We start from the raw sequence: 24,764 nt of genomic DNA, 5'->3' as shown, positions 1-24,764 counted from the left end.
GTGAGAAAATTGAGGGCAGTGCACAGAGGATGCAAAAAAGCCCCTCACTCCCCAAAGACCTCCAGTTTGGCTGCGGGCAGGCCCTGGGGCTTGTGGCTGCTGCTACGGGGAACCGCGAGAGCCGTTGGGGCACCAGGGAGCTTGCCGGAGGGGTCCGGCCTTGAGGGGACAAGGGACTCAGGCCCGGCTGCTGCTTGGCTCCTCTGTCCTGCCCGCTCGCCGGGGATTGCGCTCCCGGGCTCCGCCCCGGGGCAGGCCGGGCCGGGCCGGGCCGGGCCGGGCCGCGCCGCCTCAGCCGCTCCCGCGCGGGCCGGAGAGGCGGGGCGAGCCCGGCAGCGCGGCGGAGAAGGCGGCAGGAAGCGGCTCGGCCGCGCTGCTGCTGCCCTGGCCCCGCCACATGGTGCCCGCCGGCTGCGCCCGCAGGTGGGTGCTGCTGCCCGGGCCTGCGGGGCGGAGGGAAGGGCAGAGCCCCGCGGTAGCCGGAGGAGCTGCGCTGCCGCCGGCTTTACTGCGCCGAGCAGGCACAACCCGGCCCCGGCCGGGCCCCTCCCCCCACGCACTGTGTCGCGAGGGCCCCGCGGCGCCGCCGGCTTCCTGCTAACCTGAGGGGTTTCTTTCTAGGTGGACTTGTAGGCTACTTTTCTTTCCTTTGTGGCGCTGGGGCCATGTTTTCAACCTCCCTGTCCCTGTCCCCATCCCAGGAGACTTTTTTATGAGATGAGGCGGCGGGGCGGTGCGGGGCGGGGCGGGGGGTGAAACGTTCCCCTGCCAGAGCCGCGGCGCGGTGTCGCGCCAGGAGGGCCCAGCGCCTGGGCTGGTGTGGAGCAGTGCCTGTAACGGAGGTGAGGCTCCCTCTTGGGCCGGCTGGCGAGGCTTCCTTAGGCTTATGTCTTTTATTGGACCAGCTACACGGTCAGAGTCGGACGAGCTTTCAGATTTGTCGTACCCTTTGGGCTGTTGCCTGGCTGTCGCCTTCTGTCCCCCGTTTCCCAGCAGCAGTAGGAGGCATTTCAGGGTCTAAAATGAGTGATGAAGTAGCTCTGTCAGAGCAGGGAATGCTGCAGGGTTGGGGTTTTTAATGCAGGAAGTAGATGGGGGAAACTTTAACTTGGGTCAGGCACAACAGTGCTGTTGTGGTGGCTTCTAGCCCCTCAGGCCTGTCGCTCTGCAACAGTAGTGACTTGGGTTGAAAGCTCGTATGCTCGCTTTCTCTGTCTCTCTCTCTTATTTAGTTAATCTGTAAAGGTGCCTGTCTATCCTGCCTTTTCACTCTGCAATACTTCACTCCTGCCGTCCACCCCTGCGCCCTCAGGAGTGTCAGAAAGGGTGAATTCCAGGTGTCTGCTCACGCAGCATGTAGCATGCTGGAGGTGTAACAAGGCTGGAGCCATGTCTGTATCCACCTGCCTCTGCCAGCAGAACAGGGAGCAGACAGCAATGCCTAAATCTCAGCTCCCAGAGCACGTGCACATCCACGGGCTTCTGATGTTGTGCTGCCTGGGTAGGAAGTGTTATTGGCAGCTGAATGGATCACAGCAGCCAGCTGAAGGCACAGGAGCAGCAGTTCTAAGCTGCCACAGAAACTTTTCTGTGCTAAGCAGTGATGGATTGATTGTGCTGCTGAGTGTGAATGTACACCGAGTTTTGCCCACAGAACTGAAATGCTGCTAGCAAAACTTTCTAGTATAGTCTAAGCCTTAGATGCAGTAACAGTGGAGTGTCACTGCCACCAGTGCTTAACTGCACAGAACAGCGGTTCCCAAACTGACAGATTGCGTACCACCAACTTAAAACGATACAACCTTAAGTACTACAAGTAAAGTTCTCAATTCAACCTTAAGTGCTACGCGCAGCCGTCTCCAGCACGGAGCTGATGCTGGAGCTGTGCAGCCCGGTGGAGCTGTTTGCAGCCTGCTTGCTGCAGCTGCCTAGAGCCCAGGTTGGCTCCAAACAGCTGTGCCGGGCTCATCACCTCTGTGCCAGGAGCGTGGAGCGTGGGAGAGACGGGGGCTGCACTGCCTCGGGCCCAGCCCCCACTGCCTGCTCCAAGGTGCACCTGCACACGCTGGTGTGGAGCTGATGCCAGAGCCCAGCGCAGCTGTTTGGAGTCTCCAAGCTGCTGCCAGCCAGGATCCCGGGCTGCTCCCAGCAGGCAGCTGGGACTCTGCAAGCCCTGCTGGGAGCAGCCGGGGTAGCTGGTGGCAGCCACAGAGCCTGGGCTGTGGGGCAGGGGCTTTGGGTGGGGGGCAAGGGGCAGTAGAGCTGTGGGGCAGGGGCTTTGGGTGGGGGGCAAGGGGCAGTAGGGCTGGGGGGCAGGGGCTTTGGGTGGGGGGCAAGGGACAGTAGGGCTGGGGGGCAGGGGCTTTGGGTGGGGGGCACAGGGCAGTAGGGCTGGGGGGCAGGGGCTTGCGAGGTAGGCATTGTGGTGTTTTTCGGCACTCCAGCCAAAAAACATTGCCTACCCCTGCTGTAACACAAATTGGGAACCACTGGCATAGAGGATAAAGTGTGGCCCTGAGAGCCTTTATTTTTCACTGTAGTGTTGTACTAGGAGGCTTACTACTCCAGACAGTTAATGGATAGTGCATAGAAGTAGAGCCTGAACCTGTCTGCCTTCTTGTCAGTCAGTGGAACGACTCTGTGGAAAAGGCTATGTTTTCAAAGCCCTAGAAGCAATGCTGGCAGTGGGAATTGCGGTATGGGATGGGGAGCCTGAACTCCCTTCCACAACTTATATGGCAACTTGGTTAGGCCACTTAATCCTTTGATGCCTGTGAGGTTGAATTTGTGTTTCTAAAGTGTTATGAGGTTCTTGGATGTCTTCCCTAGACATCTAATCTGGGGTGTGACTGGTGGATTAAAATTCAGCTCCATTGATGGGGCAGTGTGCAGGGTATCAAGGGAGTGGAGTTTCTGAAGCAGTAGTAGCATTAAAGGAAAATATGACTATTATGTAATTTTCAGGCTGGTTTCTATTCTCAATCGGGCCCTAGAAGACTGTGCTGAGCAAAGGAGGAAGCTAGACCACAGCTTAAATCAATGTCAAGCTCTTCTTGGAGATTGGTGAGTCCTAAATGATTGCCAAAGAATAGCTAAAAGCTGCTCCTGCTGCTGTATGTTTCCTAGTAACTAAAACTTCAGCCGAGGATTCAGGAGCAGTGGACTTTATTTCGAGCTTTGCTGCTTACTTTGCATATGGTAACAAGTGATGTCTCACTTGTGTGAAATATCTGGTGTACTAGTTCATTGATTGTTCCTCAGTGCCTTTCAGGAACACAGAGCAGACCTGGAAGCAGATTTCTACTGTAAGTATACAAGCAGGGGAAAAAATCTTGGCGAAGGCAATAATGGGCTGGGTGTCTCTTGACTGGTCATACATATGGAAACAAAAGAAGCAGACCTGCTCCTTTCTCTGAGGGTTTTCTTTAGCCTGCTAGGTAAAACAAGAGGTAAAGAAGATTCATGATTGAAAATTGTCTTTCTTGTGCATGTCTTTCCACCTGTTATTTCAAAAAATAATCCCCTAGCATAGTGGTCCCAAATCTGTGGCTGCCTGTGAGACCCTTGATGTTTCTTGCAGCCACAAGAAATTTTGCTTTTCACAGATCTGTGTTTCTTCATATTGGCAGGGAGAGCAGGGTAGTTTGTTGCCTGCAGTGCATTATTTATTGTTGCCTGTGGGCTGCCAGAGTGTGGGGATTGTTATCAATCTGTGCTGGAGTGCTGCCCTCCATTAACAGGGTGCAGCCCCATGTGCCTTGTGCAACCTGTGGGTCTCTTTAGTAACTGTAAATCCACTGCTCCAGATAAGAGTTTTTCATCTTTCTGGCAGGGGAGAGGGTGGTGGGTTAGTACTTGAGAAGGGAGAGACTTCCTATGTACTACTATCTTGAGGGAAGTTCTAGGTGGATTTCTCCCACCTCTGCCCTAACCTGTAGTGCTTCCTAGTGCTCCAGTTCTACACTGCAACCCCTCCCTTCCTCCCAGCTCTACCAGCATCCAATGGAAAGTGCCTCAATAAGTATGGTTCTGTTACCTGATGGAGGGGAGAGGGACAAACATGGGGTGATGTGTGTACTTGGGGTCTTTAGTAAGCTGCATGCATCAGAGTACAAAACATGATGTTTTGTATTTGTTTTTCCCTTCCTAGGAAGATTCATGTTCCTGAAAGTCCAAAGTTGGAGGTCAGCACAAAGAGTGAAGGTGGTGAGCCTTTCCTTCTTCCCAACACTGTGTCTCATTGTTACTAACCAAATCCCAACAGCACATACATGCTGAGCTAAAATACATCTAATGTGTTCCTTCAAATGTTCACTGTTAAGAAGCATTATTGTGTTGTGTTCACCCATTGAGTTTCATGGAGTTTGCTTGCATCAAACTAAGAGTCTTGTGAGTACAGTTGCAAGTGTGAATGGGACTCCTGTCAATGCCACTTCCTTGTGGAAGTGTTTGTCATAGCAGAGATGTCAGGGAGTCTCCTTCTGTGGTTGGTCTCTATCCTGACTTTTGCAGGATTTTGCTGAGGCTGCCTGCATCTGCAAGCAGGGTCTGCAGGAGCATGATGAAAAGTCTTTGGGCTTCCCTACCATAGGCTTAGGGACCTACTGAATTCACCGCAGAAGTGGTGTGTGCATTGGCTCCTTTAATCTTGCAGGTTCCCCTGTGTGCCCCACCTCCCCTGTTGATTGGTGGAGGGACCAGGCTTGCAGCTCACTCCTGATTGTTGGGAAGGCAAAACTGTGGTTTTAAATATGGCACTGTGTTTGCCTCCTGCCACTGGTTGGCTGAGGGACCCCGGTGGCCCCGATGCTTGTTGCTGACTTGTGAGGAGGCAAAAAGCACACCATGTTTAAAACCTTGGTTTTTACTTCTGTGCCAATCAAGAGGGAGTGGTGGGGCCCCTCTGCCAATCATTGGTGACAGGGGGAGGGGCATGCAGGAGAACATGAAAGATTGAAGTAGCTGCTGTGTACCCCATTTCTGCTGTGAATTTGGTAGGTCTCTACATATGCTATCTGCGCTTCTGAAAAATACAGAAATGAGCCACTCTAGGGAAGGGTGGGAGGGAAGGTGCTTGGTCATCACGTATCACTTCTTGACATGCTTTCTGCTCTTGCAGAGAATGAGCCTGCAGCCAAGGAACTTGAGGAACTGGAGCTGCTCACTAGAGCCTTGGAGAAAGTATTAAGAGTCCGGAAAAGTGTCCTGGAAACTCCATTGCAGACTGTGGGAGCTGCAGAAGGAGAGAAGACTTCAGATAAAAAGCCTGCTGCTAAAGCATCTATAACAGAGCAGGTGCCTGTGTCTAAGGAGAGCATTCCTAAGACCATCAAAGTGACATCTTTGAGCAAAAAGCCTGTCACTTCCAAAAAGGCATCAGCATATGTGCTGAAAGCTCCCTACCGGACTGACCTGGATGTGAAAAGAAGCCACAGGAAAGCACCAGCCCAGCAGAGCTCTAGGATCCCAAGGGTAGCTGTGAAGGGCTCCACTAAAGGAACTTCCTCCCAGCAAGCAAAGACGAATGTACCAGTCATGGGTCGGAAAGTGATCTATGCGGCTGCAGGATCCCAGCAGGCATGTGGTTCACCCAGATCTCCCCTGTGCAAAGAGCAAAGCTTTGCCTTTGGGGACTCAACCAACCATGAGAACTCAGGAGCAGCCAACCTCCAGTTAGCCAATCCAGAGAAGAATTCTCCTGGTTCCTTGGCAGAGTCACTAGTGACACAGAATCCCATGGCAGGAGATATTCCAGAGTGGAGTCCCACACCCCAAACATGTACCCTCTGGGAAAAGAGGTATGTACTCAATGATCAGCACCATTTGTTGTAGTTCAGCAATTGGATTCCACATCTGTTCTCACCTTGCCCCCATGGGGGCTGATCTTTCCCACCATTCTGAAAGTCCCAATTCTGTTTTATTCCTGCCCCCCTCCCCTTGCCATTGTCTTAATGACTATTAAGAAAGTATTTTTGTGGTATGATCCAATCTTTGGATGCCTAGAACTGTAATGATGTCTTAACCAAAATGGATGCTTGGGCTTGTCTCTCAGTTTAGCAATGACTCTTTTGGAAAACTAAGTCAGACCTTTCTTTTGTTCTAGATCCTCTTTTTTTCTTTTAGTCAGTTAACTAGCTACAACTTTAGCAAACTTGATGAGGGCACAAGTCCATGCTGCTGCCACTGCTGCTGCTGCCGCCAGGTGGAAAGAGGGCACCTCGCCATGGAGGTAGCGGAGCTCCGGGTAGCAGCACTGAGCTTCCCTGTCCTGCTCTGCTGCGGAGGCCCCAGGGGGAGGGCAGCAGGGTGAGGAGCCCTGAGCCCACAGTGCGCAGCCTGCATCCTCCCTCCTCCCCTCCCCTCCCCATGGGCTCTGCTCTAGCTGTGCTGCCCATGTGGGGAAGGGGAGGGAACTGGGGTCCATGCTCCACTCTGGCCATGGGTGGCAGCTAGGGCTAGGATGCTGCTTGGAGGGTAGGAGGCTGTGGCCCCTGGTTTCGTAGCCCTGGCACCTGGGGGCTCCCACTGGCAGGGCTGGTGGGGGCAGGGAGCTGTGGTTTGTGAATGAGGGCACCAGCAGGGGTGAGGGGCTGTGGGTGGGGAGTGAGGGGCACTGACAAGGCCAGGGGACTGGGTGGGGAATGAGGGGCACTGGGGGAGGGAGGGAGAGGCTGTGGGTTGGGAGGGGCCATACTGAGGAAATGGGATCATGCTGAGGAAATGTTTGGGAAGCACTGCCCTAGAACAAGATCCCTCTACTCCCTTTCCCCACTCCCATTCTGAAAACAGCGCTGGCTGGGAGGGAGCAGGAGCCATTGCTAAAGGAAACCATCTGCAGGCTGGCAGCCAGCAGCTGGATTCCTCTTCCCCCTGGAACCAGAAGTGAACTTCTGTTTGTTTCGGAGGTTCCTTGTAACTCAGAATGCTTCCTGCAAAGTGCTCTTCTGCCTGCACCCATTGTCATGTGGGAGCAGCCCCCCCCATATGTACTCCCAGGTTTGCCAGTATGTTGCAGTGATGGTAGCAGCCAGCCTACCAGGAGGTACCTGTTTGGGAAGTATGGATGCCCCATGCCTGATTGCTCCTTGTTGGTGGCAGCCCTGGCAGACATATTGCTGGTGGTGACAGTGGCATTTTCCCCTCCATGCTTAGAGAATTCCCCCCACACCCCTTCCTGGGTGTATGGGGAGATGGTGGCCAAAAGCAGCACTTAGTGGTTGGCAGGGGGGAGGAGGGAAGTTCAAGGTATGAAGCAGTGGGGCTATTATCACTAGCTCTATACTGCAACTCCACCAGCCCCTGGGAGAGGGAGGAGGTGGTGGTGGAGCAGAGGAAGCAGCCATGTGTGGTGCAGTAGGGCTGTTATCACTAGCTCCATGCTGTGACCCCAGCCAGTGCCAGAGAACTGGAAGGGACTGGCTGGGAGTCATATTTGTATATCTATTATCCACTGGCACATTGGCTCCTCTGGTCAGTGAGCAGTGCAGCCCCAGCAAGGCACTTCTGCAGGGACAGTAGAGTGAGACTTGGGAAGTCCAGCCAGAGCCTGCACTGATATGCTGGTGAGTTCATGCCAGTGATGGTCTAGTCAAATAAGCTTTGTGGCCCAGATCCAGCTGGTGGGCCACAGGCTGAGCACCACTGACTTGCATGCTTTGGAAAATTTTGCCCGTGAAGTGGATAGTCAAATACCAAGCAAATAGTTAGGTGGTGGTTTCAGATTCAAATAGAATAGTACCATGTTTTGATATATGCATAAAAAAAAGGGGGTGAGAATGGAAATGCAAAAACCAATACTAAAACAATGCAGTTTAGAACTGAATTCCAGCCAAGTTAGGAAATGCTGAGTTACATAAGATGTGGGAGCTGCAGAAAATATGTATCCAAATGAAGCAGAAGTTTATGCCATTCACCTAGTAATGCAGTGGACACATGGAAGCGTTGTTATTGTTGCTGAGAGAAATGGAGTTTGAATTTGCCAATGTATTTGTTCAGAATCTGAACTGTGATGTATCTGTGACCCTTTGCATCTACGTGTGCATGCATGTGGTCAGTTAGATATAAACCAGCAGTCACTGGATTGACAGTCCGTGCCAAATATGAGAAGGGCATTAGCCATTAGTGAGAGAGGTTTGACTGAGTAATCCTTCCCTTTAGGCTGATGGGAAGGCAGCAGTGCTCAAGAACCATTTGTCCTGCTGGTGCTGGTCAGACAGGATCACTGAGTAGTTGGTCTTGGAGCTTATTACCTCCAGCCTCCGCCCTCTCCAAGGCTGGTGAGAATGGATAGCATTAATTCTTCGGGCTTCCATATGACTTGTGAATTTGTGTGAGCAGTCAAATTCTAGTTCCACTAGGGTACGCTGAAGGCAATTGCTTGGACAGTCTGAGGCAAGCTTCCATCAACCATCTCTGTTGTTCAGTGCCTGGCAGACTGTCTCCAGATCTGTCAGGAAGGAGCCTTTCACCTGCTTTAAGTTAATGCCATACTCAGGTGTAATTAGATGTGTACCGATACATTGGTCCAATATTGGATTGGTACTGATATAAAGAAAATTGTCTGTATTGGAAATTGGCCTGATGTGGCTGATAAATGGCCCGTGCCTGCGCGCAGCCGCAGCACAGCACATAGGCAGTGAGGAGTACAGCCTAGCAGCATGGAGAGCTGCATGCAGCTGGTAAGTCTGTTGTGGTAGAAGGGGAAGGAAGGAGCATGAGGGCGGCAGATGGAGGCCCCTGTGGTGAGGGAGGGAGTGGGGCTGGGGCTGGGGCAGGTGCTGCCCAGCTGGGGTGGGGCTCATCCGGATGGCATGGGGGGTGAGGCTCCTGCTGCTCTGCATACCCCAGGAGGGCATGTGCCCCCTGGATCTGTGCGGGGTAGGCTGCAGCTGCAGGCTGGGGTGGTGCCAGGCACTTCCCGGCAGGGGCTGGGATGGGCTGCACTAAGGGCGGGTGGCAGTGGGGCTGGAAGGGGTGTTTGGGGAGAGCTACAGTGCATTTTGGGGTGGCTGCAGCCCTCCCTGTAGCCCCCTTCCTGGCACCACCACCGCCCACCCCAAGCAGATCCAAGGAACACATGCCCCCTCCATGCCCTCCTGTGGTGTGCGCAGCAGCAGGAGCCACTTCACCCTCCCCACGTCCCAGATGAGCCACAGCTCTGTTCCGCTCCCGCCCTGCCCCGGCAGAGCAGTGCCTGCCCCAGCCCCACTCCCTCCCTTACTGTGGAGGCCTTGATCTGCCTCTTCCCCCCACCCAAACATCCTTTCCCTCCTCCCTCCCCTTCCACCACAACAGACTTATCAGCTGCATGCAGCTCTCCTTGCTATATTGGAAATCAGATCGGTATCATCCAATATGCCTCCTTAAAAATCAGCTATTGATATCAGCCCCAAACATGTCTATCGGTGCACCCCTAGGCATATTTATTTTAGTAACTGAGAGACAGAGAACAGGATAGGAGTCTTTATCTCACTCTGCTGCCCTCTGCCACTCTTCTTTTCAGGTCCTTGCTGAAGCTGCCTCCTCTCTATAGGAAAACGTATTCCAGGAATTCCAGGTAAGCCTACCTTCAGTCCTGGTGGGAATTCCCCTATGGAAGTAGCATGAGTGTGTGCTGTGAGGGGAAGGGCTGGGGTTTCACACGCTGATTAGATTGAGGCCTTTAGGGTGCTGCATTTTGGAACTGAGAGGCATTGGCAGAGATGTGCAGAGTGCCTGAGATTGGAATATCAAGGGCTGTGACAGGATGGACTTAGCAGAGCTGGGTGGAGGAGCTTGCTAGAACATTGGCTAGAACATCATTCTCTCAAGCACCAGAATGGACTAAATATACCCCAAGATTAAAGTAATGATTGTGATCTTCTGCCTCTTTGTATGCTGGCAGTTCTGCAAGTATACTTGCTGATGTTGTATCATAGATATTGGAGATATTAGGTCCTCTAGAACTGGGACCATCCCTATGTTTTGCCTGGTCTGACTTTGTGCCAAGCAAGAGACATTCCCACCACTTTAAGAGACAGTGTCACAGCCTAGTCATGCCCTCTGTGGTGAGGTTTGGCTTGACCTTGTACCTTGCTCTAGCTCTGGGTAGCAACCCAATTGATTTCTGTGCCTCTTGGGAGCAGTCCTCTGCCCAGTACTCGTAGGTTATTATTTTGTTGCCAGTTATTCATCTCTGAGCCAATTCTATAGGTTTAATTCTCTAATTATTCCTTATAAATCAATCCCTCCATCAGTCTAACAATTTCTACTCTCTTTGCCGTTGCTTTGAACTAACATGACAAACTGTAAGTGGTCTAACAACTTAGCACTGAAATAGCCACTTTCCCTTACAGAGGAAATGCATCTTGTGAGGTAATTTCTATTCTTTCACATTCCATTAACCTTACTGCTTCTCATTATAACCTTTCTCTGAAAAAGGCAGTTTCCATCAGAATTAAAATGATTCATCTAGACAGAGCTAAAATTCAATTCAGAAGTGTCATGCCAACTCTCGGATCAGATAGTCGCATACTAGATAGCTGTTTTACTGCTGACGCACCTCAATTTCTGTAGTAGTTTTTGAAAGTGTGGCTGAATTCTTAGTCTTACATGGCTGTGTACCTTTCTGTTCCATGTGTCTTTCACCAGAACTGTAGGTTTTTTTCCCCCCTCAAAATTGGGTGCATGCTCTGGCTCAGTTTACAGCCCAGGCTAGGTCCTCAATATTACTTGATTCTTTCAAAAGCGCACAGACCAGTAGGTGTTGTCTGATCTGTGTTTCCCTGTTTCCATCTGTATGCGTCTCATTAGAACAGCCCCACTTCCACATGTCTTTGATTCTGCCAGCTCATGGGTGGAGACCATTCAAACATCTCACAGCTGGCCAGTCTATTTCCATACCTGCAGGTAGCTATTCAGCAGCTCCAGTGGTTTTTTTTTTTCAATCCCTTGCTGATCACATTGGGTGCCTGTAGACATATAGGGAGGTGCTCCAACATGCTGTAATTACAGTGTGTTAGAACAAACTCAATCAATTGAGTCTGCTGGAGTGTGCTAATTAACATGCTTCAGCCAGCTTCTGTGTCTCATGTATCGGCATCCCTGTGCTTGAGAATGGTGACAGGGGTGTTTTAACTAAAGCTTGTTGGACAAGCTTTAGTTAATGCTCCCCCATTGCTATTTTGAAGTGCAGGGATGCTGATACAGGAAACATTGTGGGAGCTTTAATTAGAGCAACTCTTGGAGCCGGTCTAATTCAAGTGCCCACCCACCTCCACCTGGAGCATGTGTAAAAATGCCCAGTGAGCTGGCAGCACCACTTTTCTACTAGTATAGCTGCAAGCAGTTTTTAAGAGATTATGTTGTAGCAGGAAAGCTTTTTGATGACTTCGGTTGGCCAATGGCAGCAGTGTGTCCAAGTGGTGGGTGCTTCCTGTTTAAATTCGTTGTCTGAATTTTGTCTTGCTTGTAACTGCTCACCTGATGTCCAGTGGTGCAATCCCAGCAGATATTTACAGACTGCTCACATTGGTTGGTCTATGGCAAGAGTATCAAATATAGTCCGTGAGAGGAATCTGGCCCTCAGACCCATTCAGTCTGGTGGACTGGAAGCCAGAGACCATAATCAGGGTGGAGTAGCTTCCCAGAGAATTCGGGGAACTTGGGCCCCAGTGGACATGGTGACTGGTAGCATGAGGGTGAGCGAGAGCTGATTTACAGCCTCAGAAACCCTCCAGCTGCTTGACCCATTGCCTGTGGCAGCTCTATGACCACTGGCCCCATCACCGCTCCACACCAGAACTGCTTCCCCATGCTGGAGTTAGAGCTGCCACCGTGGTAAAGTACTTGTGCTAGCGGCAACAGCTTTGGCCCTGATACAGGGTGTATGGTGGAAGCCAGAGCTACGCTGCATGTCCCATGCCAGAGCCAAAGCTGTCGCTGCTGCCACTGCATACCCCAGGTGAGAGCCAAAGTTGCCACCCACTATGAGCCTCGGGCTGGATTCAGCCTGCAAGAAGCCCTGCAGTCTAGATCCGCCTCGGGGCACAAGGTGGGTTTGATACCATTGGTCGAAGGCATCTCATAATGCACTGGCAATCTTCATTCAGTATCTTTGCATGCACTGATATTTCCCATGCCAAGAAACACATGCTTGCGTTTTGCTACTTAGCAACCAAATACAGTGTTCATAGTGTTGTTGGTTTAAGCTTCTTCACTATGCTGTTCCAGGCACTGATTTTTACACTTATTTTTTCCACATGCATCCTCACAGAAAGTGCACAGTCCTGTATTACTCCTAGATGCACAGAATGAGTAAGGTGTATCCCATTCCGGGTTATGTTGATTTTTTTTTTTTTTTTTGCCTGGAAATTCCTGAGGTGAAAGACACTTGCTGGCATTTTAGACAGGTTGATGTGTAATTGGTGTAATAACCTGAGAGTTCAGAATACTGATGTTAATGCAGAGCTTCAGCTTAGGTAAAGTTACTGGCTTTGGTAGTTGATATATGATCATCTGCATTGATAAAACTTCTTGTGCCAAGATGGATCAGTTATTTGTGTAGATGCTGAAGAGGCATGAGGCATAAGGGTGTCCCCCTTGCAGTAGGTGGTTTTATTATCCTTACCATCAGCTCCACTTCTGGCATGCTGCCGACAGGTCTATGAACATATAGCTATATAAGCCTGTGACCATAGCTTTTTGAAAGAATTCTTTGGTGTGCTGATATGTAGCACTTGGCCAAGATGTAACTTCTTCAGATGAAATTCAGCTTGCCCTGGGGAAAGATGTTCAAGAAATGGTGACAGGCAGTTTAAGATGAGATGCTCATATAATTGTAAACATGGCATAACAGGGATATGGGAGAGGCTGCTGCATGCCAGCCTCCATCTCCCCGCCCCCTGGGCAGGCAGATGGGCAGCATGTGTGCGGCCTGCACATGGTGGGCACCACCACACTGTGCCCTGCATCACTTGCCTGCAAAGCCCCCTCACTGAGGGGCTCCCCTGCCCTCACCCCCTGGCCCTGCTCTCAGCTGCGATGTGCCACCTGGGGCCAGCAGCACCCCCCACTCCTTCAGCCCCCAACCATCTTCCCCAGCCCTGCCCCACAGCCCCACTTGCCTCCATGCTCCAGGGGTGAAGGGCAAGTCTGAGCCTGAGCCCAGTCTTGGCTGCCCCAGAGGCTCAGGCCCTGCCCTCCCCCACTCTCCTTCCCCCTTCGGCCAGGGCTGGGGATTTCCTGCCCTTTTTGCAATCAGTTCTTGCAGGCTGGAGCTGTGCCAGCCTGCAAGAGCTCTTTGCAAAAACAGAGAATCTGCGGATTTCTCTGCCAAAAAGAGAAATCCGTGTTTTCTCCAATAAAAACAGGGAATCCGTGGTTTTCTCCATTTTTCCGTGGGAAACGGAAAACCTGGATCCCTGCTTATCAGCATAGACCAGTTCTTCACCAGTTACAATGGCATACTCTGCTATAAGCCTCATAAAGTGATTGGGCTAGTACACGATAATGTGAGGACTGTGTGTTAGCAGTGATGATGGGCTGCCCAAGTAGAATGTGTCCTGCTGCCAGCTCTATTCCCCTAGTATTTGTATAATGGTCTGTACTTCTAAGACTGGTTTCTAACACAATATCCTTGAGGTCTGGCTGCCCACCTTACTCACATGTTATAACAGGGATAAGCAAAATACAGCCTATGGGCTGGATCCAGCCCATGGCAGGTTTTTGTCTCTCCTGTGGCTGGTCCCTCAGTCCTGCCTGGCACAGGCACAGTCCAGCTGTGGTATGTCCTGCTGCCCCTTGGGCATGCAGTGGGGCTTGAGTGGCTCTGCAGCTAGACTGCCTTTCTAGGCAGCCCAGATGGCAGTGGCTCCCGGCTGCCACCACCACTGGCCCCAGCCCTGCAGTACTGGCAGAGACCTATGATGCACAGCCCCAACCCCACTTGCCCTGCGCCTGCTCTGGACTCACGCATCCAGGCTCAGCAATGGTGATGTGGGACAAGTTATTGCTCAGTGTGGTGGGGGGAAAGCGGCCCCTTCCCCTTGCCACTGCCAGGCTGTTCTTGCTGCATCTGCCCAGAGCCCATGCCATACTGGGCTGCCCTGTATCTACACCATCATCACTGCCACTTCCAGGCTGCACAGGAGGGCAGCGGTAGCAGTGCAGAGCAGTCCAGCATGGCACGGGCTCCTGGTGGTTGCAGCAGGAACAGCCCAGTGGTGGCAAGGGGGAGGGGCTGCTCCGCCCCATGCTGAGCATCAACTTCTGTCCTGTGCTGCTGCTACTGAGCCTGGATAGGAGAGTCCAGAGCAGTTGTGGGGTCAGGGCTGTGCAGCATGGATCCCCACCGGTACTGAGGGGTTGGGGCCAGTGGCGGCAGCAGTCGAAAGGAGCCACCACCACCTGGACTGCCTAGAAACACAGTCTAGCTGCAGAACCACCCCAGCCCCACTGCGTGCCCAGGTGGTGCAGAGCAGGTGCGGGGTGGGCCAGGTTGGGGCTGTGTCTGGGTTCCTGCTGATCCGATCTGGTGGGGGTGAGCCTGGAGCGGGGTTGGGGCAGGGACTGCATGCTGTTAGTGGTAGCAGGGAGGTGCTGCAGGGCACACAAACTCCAGGGTGTTGAGGGGCAGGGGTGGGTGCTGACCAGCTCGGGGGTGCATACAGGCAGAGGGGTTCCCATGCACATCCCACCATACTTGCAATCTGTCCCCTACAAACTGCACAACCATGCCTTCCCCTGCACACAGTCGCACACCCCACAAACACTGTACCTATCCACACCTTCCCCCCATCCCCCCACACACCCACACACCTCTGGGGGGAGCCCCACTCACTGCAATGCATACACATACCCCATACCCACCCACACATATACCCACAAACACCCCATACCCACCCACCCACATCCACATGTACCCCCACACCCCCATACACATACACACCCACAGCCTCCCACAAACCCCATACCCACCCACCTACATCCACACACACCCACACCCCGCATACACATCCACACACCCACACACCCTGCAACATACAGGAATAAGACCTCATTTTGAGTTGTTATGCTATCACCTCTATATACACCACACAAATACCCACAAATCCAGGACAACAATATTTTTTTTAATAAAATTAAAATACGTTATTGTCAATGTTTAATTTTTTTTTAGTATATAATTTTTTTTTCTGGGTCCAAGATAGCAAACCTTCTTCCCAAAAGGAGCACTTCTGGGGGCAAGGGGAGGGACTTCCCCTGGAAGTGGTGGCAAAAGTCAGGGGTTAGGGGAGGGACTTCCAGTCCCAAGATGGTGACTAGGGGGTAGTGCATCTGTCAAGGGGTGGGGCTAACCTTGCAGCTCTGGACAGCCCATCCAAACTCGTTAAGTGGCCTCCACCCAAAATAATTGTCTGCCTCTGCATTATAAACTTCCTGACTCTAATGTCCCTGTGCTCCCAAGTGCAGCCTAGAGGAGAGGTAGGGCTGTAATGCCTCTTACTAGACTTACTGACCTATCATAATACATTGAGTTTAAAGGAATATTTTGGCAGCTTGATAATCCTTAATCAGAAGAGAAACTGATAGAAATCATATGGGTGCTCTGGGGTATATTATGTTGTTTACAGTCTACCCAATGTTGGTGTAATTTAGTTTCTTCTCCTCTTTTCTTCAATTTTCAGGCTGTGGGAGACATGTTGTCTCTGTCAAACCAGTGCAGCTGCAGCTGCCACAAGGAACCATTTTGTAGAGAGAATACAGACAACAGTATCCTTTCCTGGCTCACCTGCCCCTTTAGGCATTGGAATTTGAGTGTGTGAAACAGCTCAATGGGCATCTTTTTCAAACTGTCTGAGAAGTGCCCCTTCCTACCTGGAGCTGTGACTGCAATTGAAAGGATCCAATCCAGAGCACCTGGAAATGGTTCTTTCCTCCTGCGGATCTTCAGTACTCATGTAAAGTCTGATGTTTTAATTTAGACAAGTGGAACCCCCTGATAAAGGTAATGGGCATAGACATGCTACTACCAATTTGTCTTTCACTGTCGCCTCTACTTGCACTCTAAATTTGCTTTGGAATCCCAAGCAACCCAGGCCTAGGGTGTGAGGGTAGTTACGGAGGTAGGATTTGGAGGCACTGGCACTCTGGGCTAAAGGAAGCTCTCCTTAGCTGATATAAGTTTTGTCCATCTACTCCAACCATAAGTCCTGCAGAGATAGAAGAGGAAATAAATGTCCTACATGATGCTTACTCCCTTTTGAGTCACCGTTTCAAAGCCGAAAACACAGGTAAGAAGTATGCTCATAACAGAAAAATTACTTCCCCACCTCTCTGTATGTCTTGCTTCTTTTTTTTATACTTTCCAGTCCTGGACTAAAGGACTTAAGGGCTGGAGCTTGATACCAGATTTTCCCAAATAAGGGAAGGTAAATTTCATCTGCTGGGATGAAGTAAATTAGAGAGAGAAGAGCATAAGCAAAGGGAGAAAAAATTATTTGGGGGGGCTGAGCATGTGTGCCTGTCGCCCCCCTCTGCCCCCTCCCCCAGCAGGTAAGTCTGTGGGGGAAAGGGCGGGCTGTGGGCTGGGGCCAGGCTATTCCTGGCAGGGGGGCTGGGCTGGGCCAAGCTGAGCTTGGAGCAGGTGACAGTGGCACTGGGAGGTGGGGTTAGAGGGGCTATGGCAAATTTTGGGGTGGCGGCAGCCCCCCACCCCCAATAGCCCCACTCCCAGTGCTGCCGGGATTCGGCCCAGCCTCCCTGCCAGGTAAAGCCCAGTGCAGCCCTGGTCCCAGCCCACCCTGTCCTGCGTGGATCCAGCCTCCCTCTCCCACCCGTGCCTCCCAGGGTACGCATAGCAGCAGGAGCTGCAACCCCCAGACAAGCCACTCATGGCTCAGTCCCGTGCCCCACCCCGGCTGTGCAGCGTCTGCCCCAGCCCCATCTCCACTCCCTTCTTCACTGCTGTGTGCGTGCCCCTCCCCACTCCTGCTGTAGCCACCGGAAGCCCGTGGCCAGGCTGCCTTGCAGCCCTATTGCTGCCCCGTGTGTGGGGGGGCTGAGCCCTGTTAGCCCCCACCTTCCACTGCCTGTGGGGAAGAGAAGTATTAAATCACAATGCTTCCTTGTTGCATGGTGCCTCCAGGCCCATTGACTTTCCTCTTCCATTTCTTTTCCAGGCCATACAACATGGCAGAGTGAGTATGAATGTCTTCTAACTCTGGAAGGTCTGCAAACCACAGTATCCCAGTGTCTGAACAAGCTGCAGCAGTTGCGAAGAGGTAAATCCAGTGTTTCTCACAGTGCTCAGACTCTTGAGCAGATTGTCTCAGTTTTGCTTAATCTGGTGCTTGTGACTTAGTCTAAATGCCACAACATGAAATTTCAAGGATGCAACAGTGGGGGACCAAGAATTCATTGGCCCCCCTTGTTCATGCAAGTGGTGACATAAGGATACTTACTGGTTGAATGGGGAGAAGAAATTGAAATCTGCCTCTCATTGCAAATGGAGTCAATTTGCTGTAGGCTTCAGTCTCTGTTCAGGAAAGGTCTAGGACTGGAATCTCCATGCAGCTGTCAGTCAGAACTGAGAGGCACCAGCAGAAGCGGATGGGGAAGCAGGGTGTGAGCCTGGTGTTTTTCATTGCTGTGTGGGGTAGGCTTGTCCTCTGTCATCTGATAATATTCTAGAATAACAAACATAATCTATAGATTTAATGTGTGCACCCCCTGCTTTGCCAATCCTCCTTTCCCAACAGCTGCAGAGTCACAGGGGAGGCTACAAGCATGCTGCATTGGGGATGCAGGATGCCCCTCTGCAGATTGTACTCCGTTCAGAGGACAGCAGTGTGGAAACATGAGTGTCTTGGCAGTGCCTCTTCTTTACTACTCCAGTCTCCAGGAGCTGAGGGACATAACAGCCTTGAAACTGCAGGTGGCAATGCTTTGCCAGAAAATCAACATACAGAAGGTAACTTGATGGCAGAAATGCATGGTGGGGACAATGGGCTGTTTGGTGTGTTCTCACAGTGGCTAGTTACTACCCCATGGGTTTGCTCAGCATATCAGGGTCCTGCCACCTTCTGTCCCATTTTACAGACTAAGATTGTAAGGCCAGAACAGACCATTAGAAACATCTGGTCTCTGACTCCCTGCATAACACAGGCCATAACTTCTGACCATTTAACATCAGAACATGCATCTGATTAAGATTTATGTTCTTTGTTTCAATTTGTTTTAAGCTTGCTGGGGTTTTTCTGTCACTAAACTAGACTGGAGTGGAGGGGAAGACATCAACAGCACTCATTCTTTGTGTTACAGTAATTGTATGCTGTTATGGGTAGCTTTTGTGCCGAGCAGAGCTAGGAATGTCAGCCACCCCAAGCTGACCACTTTTACTTTTTCTGCTGGCTTTAGCTAAGGACCCACTGTTCAGAGTCCTCCCTCAACAGCAGCTGAGTTAAGTCTGTTGCACCACCACCCTGGGCTTGCAAGAGATGCAAAAGAAACAGAGTTAAACAAATAAATTACTATGCTTCTGTCTGGTTTTATGCCTCCAGCTTGCCAGGCTTCTGCCAGGCTTTACTTGCCCTGTAGCCTCTTATCTTTCTGAGGCTTTGCAGGCCGGCAAACAAACAAACAAAAGAGAAGTCTTGCTCGTATCCCTTCCCTGTGGCTGCTGGACCTCAGCTAACCCCAGGCTCTGGGGAGCCTGGCGCTCTGCTGGTGCAACCCCCTGAGGCTGCTTTCAGAGTCCTTATATTTTCCCCTCTGCTGGTTCATGTGGCTTGCTCTCCCTGTTTCCTCACACCCGGGTTAGCTCCCTTTCTTGGAGGCTTGCTGAGTCCCTGGACCTGGGTTCTCAGCCTCTGGTGAGACCCTTCAGCTCTGGGGAGGGTGTGGGGGAATGCTTTCAGGATGTGGGGCTGTTCAGGCCCCTCCATACCCATAGTAACAGGGCCAGGCCCTGTTACACTAATGCCTAGCGTCATCTTTGGGAATCTGTTGATCCAGCAGCATATCTGCTGTGTGGTCCATACTGTCCCATTATCAGTTGAGCCCCTTGTTCAAAGGGGGCATAGAGTCATAGAGAAGTAGGGCTGGAAGGGAACTCCAGAGTTCATCTAGTCCAACCCCCTGCCTAAGGCAGGTCATTCCTATCTGAACTTTCCCATACAAACCATAATCTAAACTCTACATAAAACTACCTTCAACTCTGACTAGAAGTGCACCAATACATTGGTCCTATATTGGATCAACACCAATATAAGGAAAATTGACAATATCAGCATTTGGCTTTTTTTGGCTGATGTGGCTGATAAATGCTCTGTTCATGCATGCAGGCAGCCAGGAGTGAAGCATGGCAGCATGAAGATCAGCCGGGTCTGGCTGGTAAGTCTGTTGTGGGGAAAGGGGTGTGGGGGAGGGGGCAGACTGAGGCCCGAGCGGTGAGGGAGGGAGTGGGGCTGGGGCAGGCGCTTTACAGCTGGGGCAGAGCGTGGAATGGAGTCGTGAGCGGCTCGTCTGAGGGGTGACTCTCACCACTGTATGCACCTCAGGAGGGCATGAGGGGCGTGTGCTCCTGGATCTGCGCATGGTGTGAGGAAGGGCTGCTGCTGCGGGCTGGGTCCAAGGCTGCGCCAGGCTCTTCCTGGTAGGGGGGTTGGGCTGGGGCTGTGTTTGGGGTGGGTAGCGGTGGTGCTGGGAGCAGGGCTATGGGGGGTGGTTGCAGCCACCCCAAAATTCGCTGTAGCCCCCACGAGCCCCAACTCCCAGCGCCACCACCCAGCCCAGCTCCCCCCTCGCCCTGGCAGGAAGAGCCAACCCCAGCCCGCAGCAGCAGCCCACCCTTGCCCCATGTGCAGATTCAGGGGCACACGCCTCCCATTCCCTCTCAAGGTGCATGCAGCAGCAGGAGGTGCCTCCCTGTGCCCCTTGGACTAGCCGCTCACAGCTTTGTCCCACATCCCGCCCTGGCTGGGCAGCACCTTCCCCACTCCCTCTCTCACTGCAGGGGCCTTGATCTGCCCCCCTCACATTTCTTTCCTCCCCCCACCCCAGCCCCCACAACAGACTGACCAGCCGGATGCTGTTCTGCAAGCTGTGGAGCTACATTATCAGCAGTTGAATCGGTATCAGCATTGGCCGATATAGCTCATTAAAAATTGGCCATCGGTCTCAGCCCAAAAAATCTCTATTGGTGCACCCCTAACACTGACGCAACATAGACCTCTAATACCCTAGCGTGCCATGGATAAAGCAGGGGAACCATGTCAGCCAACGTCCTGGTTCTATAAAATGCTGTCAATGTACACTCAAGAGATGGGCAGAGGACCATGTCCCCCGCTACAGAGGAAGGCAAAAACTCCTATAGTCCATACCAATCTGACCATGAGTGGTCTGACCCTGAGTGGAGGGGCAAGACCCCCTAGCCAGGAACCTCTGGCTTTGGTCCCAGCAGGAGCATTGGCACACCCCAGTCAAAGTCCCAGTCTTGGCTACAGCTAATACCCAATGTTTCTGGGAAGGCTTAAGAACACCCTGACACATATGGCAATAAAGGGGGCAGGAGCAACCAGCAAAGCCCAGAAGCACAAGAAATAACTGTGGTAGAATGTAAGCATAACTATGTTTAGATCATGCCCAAACAGTGGCTGTCCAGCCTCTTCTTGAATACCTCCAGCGAGGGGGAGTCCACAATTTCCCTAGGCAGTCTGTTTCACTGCCTCACTGTTTTAGCAGTAAAGAAGTTTTTTCTGATATCCAATCTCAACTTACTTTGCTGCAACTTCAAGCCATTAGGTGCCTTTTCTCTTCTTTATGGCAGCCCTTCAGATATATGAAGTCTACTGTCACATCCTTCTTAAGTGCCTTTTCCACAAGCTGGATGTGCATAGCTCCTTCATCCTGTCCTCATGACTTGCTTTCCTAACCCTTGATCATCTTTGTTGCCTGCCTCTAGAGGCTCTCTAATTTCTCCATGTCTTTTTTAAAATGTGGAGCCAGAACTGCACACAGTACTCTAGTTGAGGTGTAACCAGTGGTGAGTAGAGACACTATCACCTCCCATGTCTTGCATCTAATACTTCTATTGATGCATACCAAAACTGTGTTCACCTTTTGTGCAGTTACATCACACCGCAGACTCATATTGAGACTATGGTCTACCAAGAATCTCAAATCCTCATTCATAGTGCTGCCCTCCAGCCAGGTGTCTCCCATTTTGTATTTGTGTTTTTGATTATTCCTCCTGAGGTGGAGCACCTTGCATTTGTCCATATTGAACTTCATTCTGTTAGCTCTAGCCCATCTTTCCAGTCTGTCAACATGTTCTCAGTCCTTCCCAGTTTACTGTCATCTGCAAACTTGCTCAGGAAGCTTTCTATACCAGTATCCAAATTGTTTATAAACACGTTGAACAACACTGGCCCAGAACAGATCCCTGTGGGACTCCACTTGAAGCTTCCTGCCATTTTGACATGGACCCATTAGTAATTACTCTTTGCTTGTGGTTTTTGGGTCAGTTATCTATCTGCCTTATAGTAGTTTTATGTAGCTCACATTTCTCCAATTTGTTTGAGATGGTCTTGCGGGATCTTGTCAAAAGCCTTGCTGAAGTCCAGATATACTATATCCACAGCATTCCCTTCATCCACCCACTTGGTTCCTTTGTCAAAGGAGATCAAGTTTGTTTGACACAATTTGTTTTTCATAAATCCATGCTGGCTGCTTGCAGTCAGCCTTTCCTCCTCCAGGTGCTTGTAAATAGCCTTCTTTAGGATATGCATCAGTAACTTGCCGGGTATTAAGGTGAAGATAACCAGTCTGTAGTTCTCAGGGTCCTCCTTGCCTTTTTCAAAGAGGGGCACCAAACTGGCCCTTTTCCAGTCCTCTGGCACCTGACCTGTCTCTCATGACTTCATGAAGATCATTGCCAAGGGCTCTAAGATCTCCTCTGCCACTTCCTTCAGGACCCTGGGATGAAACTCATCTGGTCCTGCTGATTTGTTCATTCAGACCCAGCAAAAGCTGTCTGACCATCTGTTTTGTTATCTCTTCCCTCAGGTTGGAACAAGAACCATGTTCTTTATTTGTGCCTTTTTTAAAAATCTTTGGCTGCTCTTTTGTTGACCTCAGCATTGACGTTTGCTGAAACAGTTGCAAGAATGAGAAGGGAGCCCAGTCTCTTCAGTAGCTAAGACCATCTTGCTCAAGGGTTGTTTCTTGTCCTGAACTATTTGCAGTGGTTTAGCAGTTTGCACTCCTGCTTTCTGGAAGCTGAACAGGGCCACCAGATCATTTTCATGTAGAACATTCAAGCTGGGCTTCCTGCCTTGAATCCAGAGCTGACATGTAGGATTTATCTATCAAGTAATAATCACCTCCATTCTCCCCCTGTGGCATTTTACTCTGCCAGTCATCTGACCCTCATGGGAAATACTGAAAAGGCAACTCCCATAGAGTAGGGAACGTGAGCAAAGCAAGTATTTGTTTTCTAGCTGAACTTCTCTATCTCCAAATGCCCTGGCTTGGGATAAATCCCCCTGCACCTGCTTTCACATAGTGCGCTTACATGGGATTAAGTTCTGACCTTCCTGTCGCTGAAGTAATGTGATTTTTAGGCTTTTGTCAATTCAAGGCCTGTCCAAATGGAAGAGATTCTCTCTTACTTGCCCCTAACTACCTAGATGTCTTGGGTATACTGTAGTTTGTCCTGAGAATCCAAAGCAGCTCACTAAACAGTGAGCAGGGTAGTGGCAAGCTTAGGAGACGTGGGCCAAACGGGAGCAGCACAGAGTGGCATGTGGGCCTAGGCTAAACATTGGTTTTCTCCATTACATAGGTGGGAGGAATGTCTGGGATTATGGAAACCGTATGACGTTGATATTGGGTCATGAAACCTATCTCCGTAATGATGCAGGACTGTTGCCAGTATTTTTGCTTATCTTGGATAACTCCCTTACTCAAGTAATGGTGAAAAGTGGCTTCTGTCCCATAGATATACATGTTTAGTATTTCCTCATGCACATAAGGTTTTGTACATCTATAGGCTTCTAAGCTCTTTCCAGAAGGTCAGTAAACATTCTGTCCTCACTTTACATGTGTGGAAACAGCATGGAAGGGAAATTACTGCTATGTGCTTGGAATCATGCAGTTGAGCTTCTGGTTCTCTGGCTGTTGTCCTATCTGCTATATTCTACAGCAGGGGTGTCAAACTCATCTGGCCCCATGAGCTGGATAAGTGGCACAGGCCAGTCCACAGACCCTCTCCACAGCCTGCATGGTTGATTCAGCGTATATGATACCCACCGAGTCTGAACAAGTGCCACAGATGGTGCAACGCGGGATTTGGCCCCAGGAGGCACTGTCCCAGATCAGTCTAATGCAGTTTGTCAGTCGACGGAATAGCACCAGGGGCAGAAAGTCAGCTAGGGTCAAAGGATCCCAGCAAGATAAGCATCCAAATGCTTCTTAAAAGTGTCCAGAGTAGGTGCTTGCACCATCTCTAGGGGGAGTCTGTTCCAGGCCTTGGGGGCTCCAATAGTAAGAATTTTTTCCTTATGTCCAGCCTAAAACAGTCTTGCAGGAGTTTGTGACCATTTGACCTTGTCATCCCCTGGGGTGCTCTGGTGAGCAGGCATTCCCCCAGATCCTGATGCCACACCCCTTATGTACTTATAGGCTGGCAACAAATCACCCCTGAACCTGCACTTATCCAGGCTGAAGAGTCCTATGGCTCACAGCCTCTCTTCATAAGGCCTGTTCTCTTGCCCTCTGATCATGCATGTAGCTCTCCTCTGGACTCTCAAGCTTCTCCATGTCCTTCCTAAATTGTGGAGCCCAGAATTGGATGCAGTACTCCAGCTGCAGCCACACCAAGGCCGAGTACAGCAGGAGGATGACATCCTGGGTCTTGCTTGAGATACATTGGTAGATGCAAGCCAGAGTTTTGTTTGCTTTGCTAGCTGCGGTATTGCATTGGTGGCTCATGTTCATCTTGTTGTCCATCATGACCCCCAAATCTCTTTTGGTCATGGTGCTAGCAAGCGTAGCACTGCCAAGCCTATAAGTGTGATACAGGTTTTTATTCCCGAGGTGGAGCACCTTGGGGATAAAAACCTGCATCACACTTATAGTGTATCTGAGCATCTTCCAGTGGCACACTAAGTGATGTGACTAGTGTCCACTATCTGCAGTCACTTCTTCTGTCTACACCTTACAGGAGAATAGGGTGTTTAGTGGAATGGGGTTTGGTAGAGTGTTTTTTAAAAGTGCACTCTGCTCCATGTATGTTGTAAAAGTGAAGGTCAAAGACCTGCATCTTGCAACTGGAGCAGAAGGTCATGAGTCTTGATGGCCCAGAATGAGTTGAACTCCTCCCAATGCCAAGTCATCTGGGTGAAAATAGCATGGCCATATGTGCTGAAAAGTGATGTAATTTCTATTGTGCGTCCCCATGGGAATATTTTAAAGAGTGACTCTGAGAAAACTGCGCACCTCTTAGCACATCTTCAAGAAGCTGAGAACAGACAATTTTGACAATGTTAGATCTGACAGGAGAGCCATCCTCTAGCAATTTGTATATCATGATCACAATATCCTGCAGCCACTTGGAGGCCCTAGAAACATGCCTGCTTTTCAACCTTGTGCTGTTTCTCATTTACTTCCACCCAGGTCATGATAACTGAGCTTCTTCCAGTCCTGGAATACAGGCTCCATCACAAGGATTCTGTCTCTCATCTCTACCGTGCTGTTTACACTCTACTCTGTGAAGGTGGCGAACG

At 50.9% G+C, this 24,764-nt stretch overlaps 1 protein-coding gene across 1 annotated transcript; it reads left to right on the top strand.

Moving 5' to 3' along the window:
* The first annotated feature begins 274 nt into the window (after positions 1 to 274).
* TEDC2 (tubulin epsilon and delta complex 2) lies at positions 275 to 24,764 on the top strand. The gene is made up of 11 exons (XM_019493080.2): positions 275 to 423; positions 2,965 to 3,063; positions 4,151 to 4,206; positions 5,120 to 5,798; positions 9,503 to 9,556; positions 15,666 to 15,750; positions 16,163 to 16,271; positions 17,160 to 17,261; positions 17,739 to 17,950; positions 19,323 to 19,371; positions 24,655 to 24,764. Exons 1-11 carry the CDS (start codon positions 398 to 400, stop codon positions 24,666 to 24,668), a joined length of 1,485 nt encoding a protein of 494 aa, XP_019348625.1. The 5' UTR covers positions 275 to 397; the 3' UTR covers positions 24,669 to 24,764.

This window comes from Alligator mississippiensis, chromosome 13, assembly GCF_030867095.1.
Source record: "Alligator mississippiensis isolate rAllMis1 chromosome 13, rAllMis1, whole genome shotgun sequence".
Taxonomy (NCBI): Eukaryota; Metazoa; Chordata; order Crocodylia; family Alligatoridae; genus Alligator; species Alligator mississippiensis.
The sequence above is the reverse complement of the archived record's forward strand: the minus strand, read 5'-3'. Positions and strand labels throughout refer to the sequence as shown.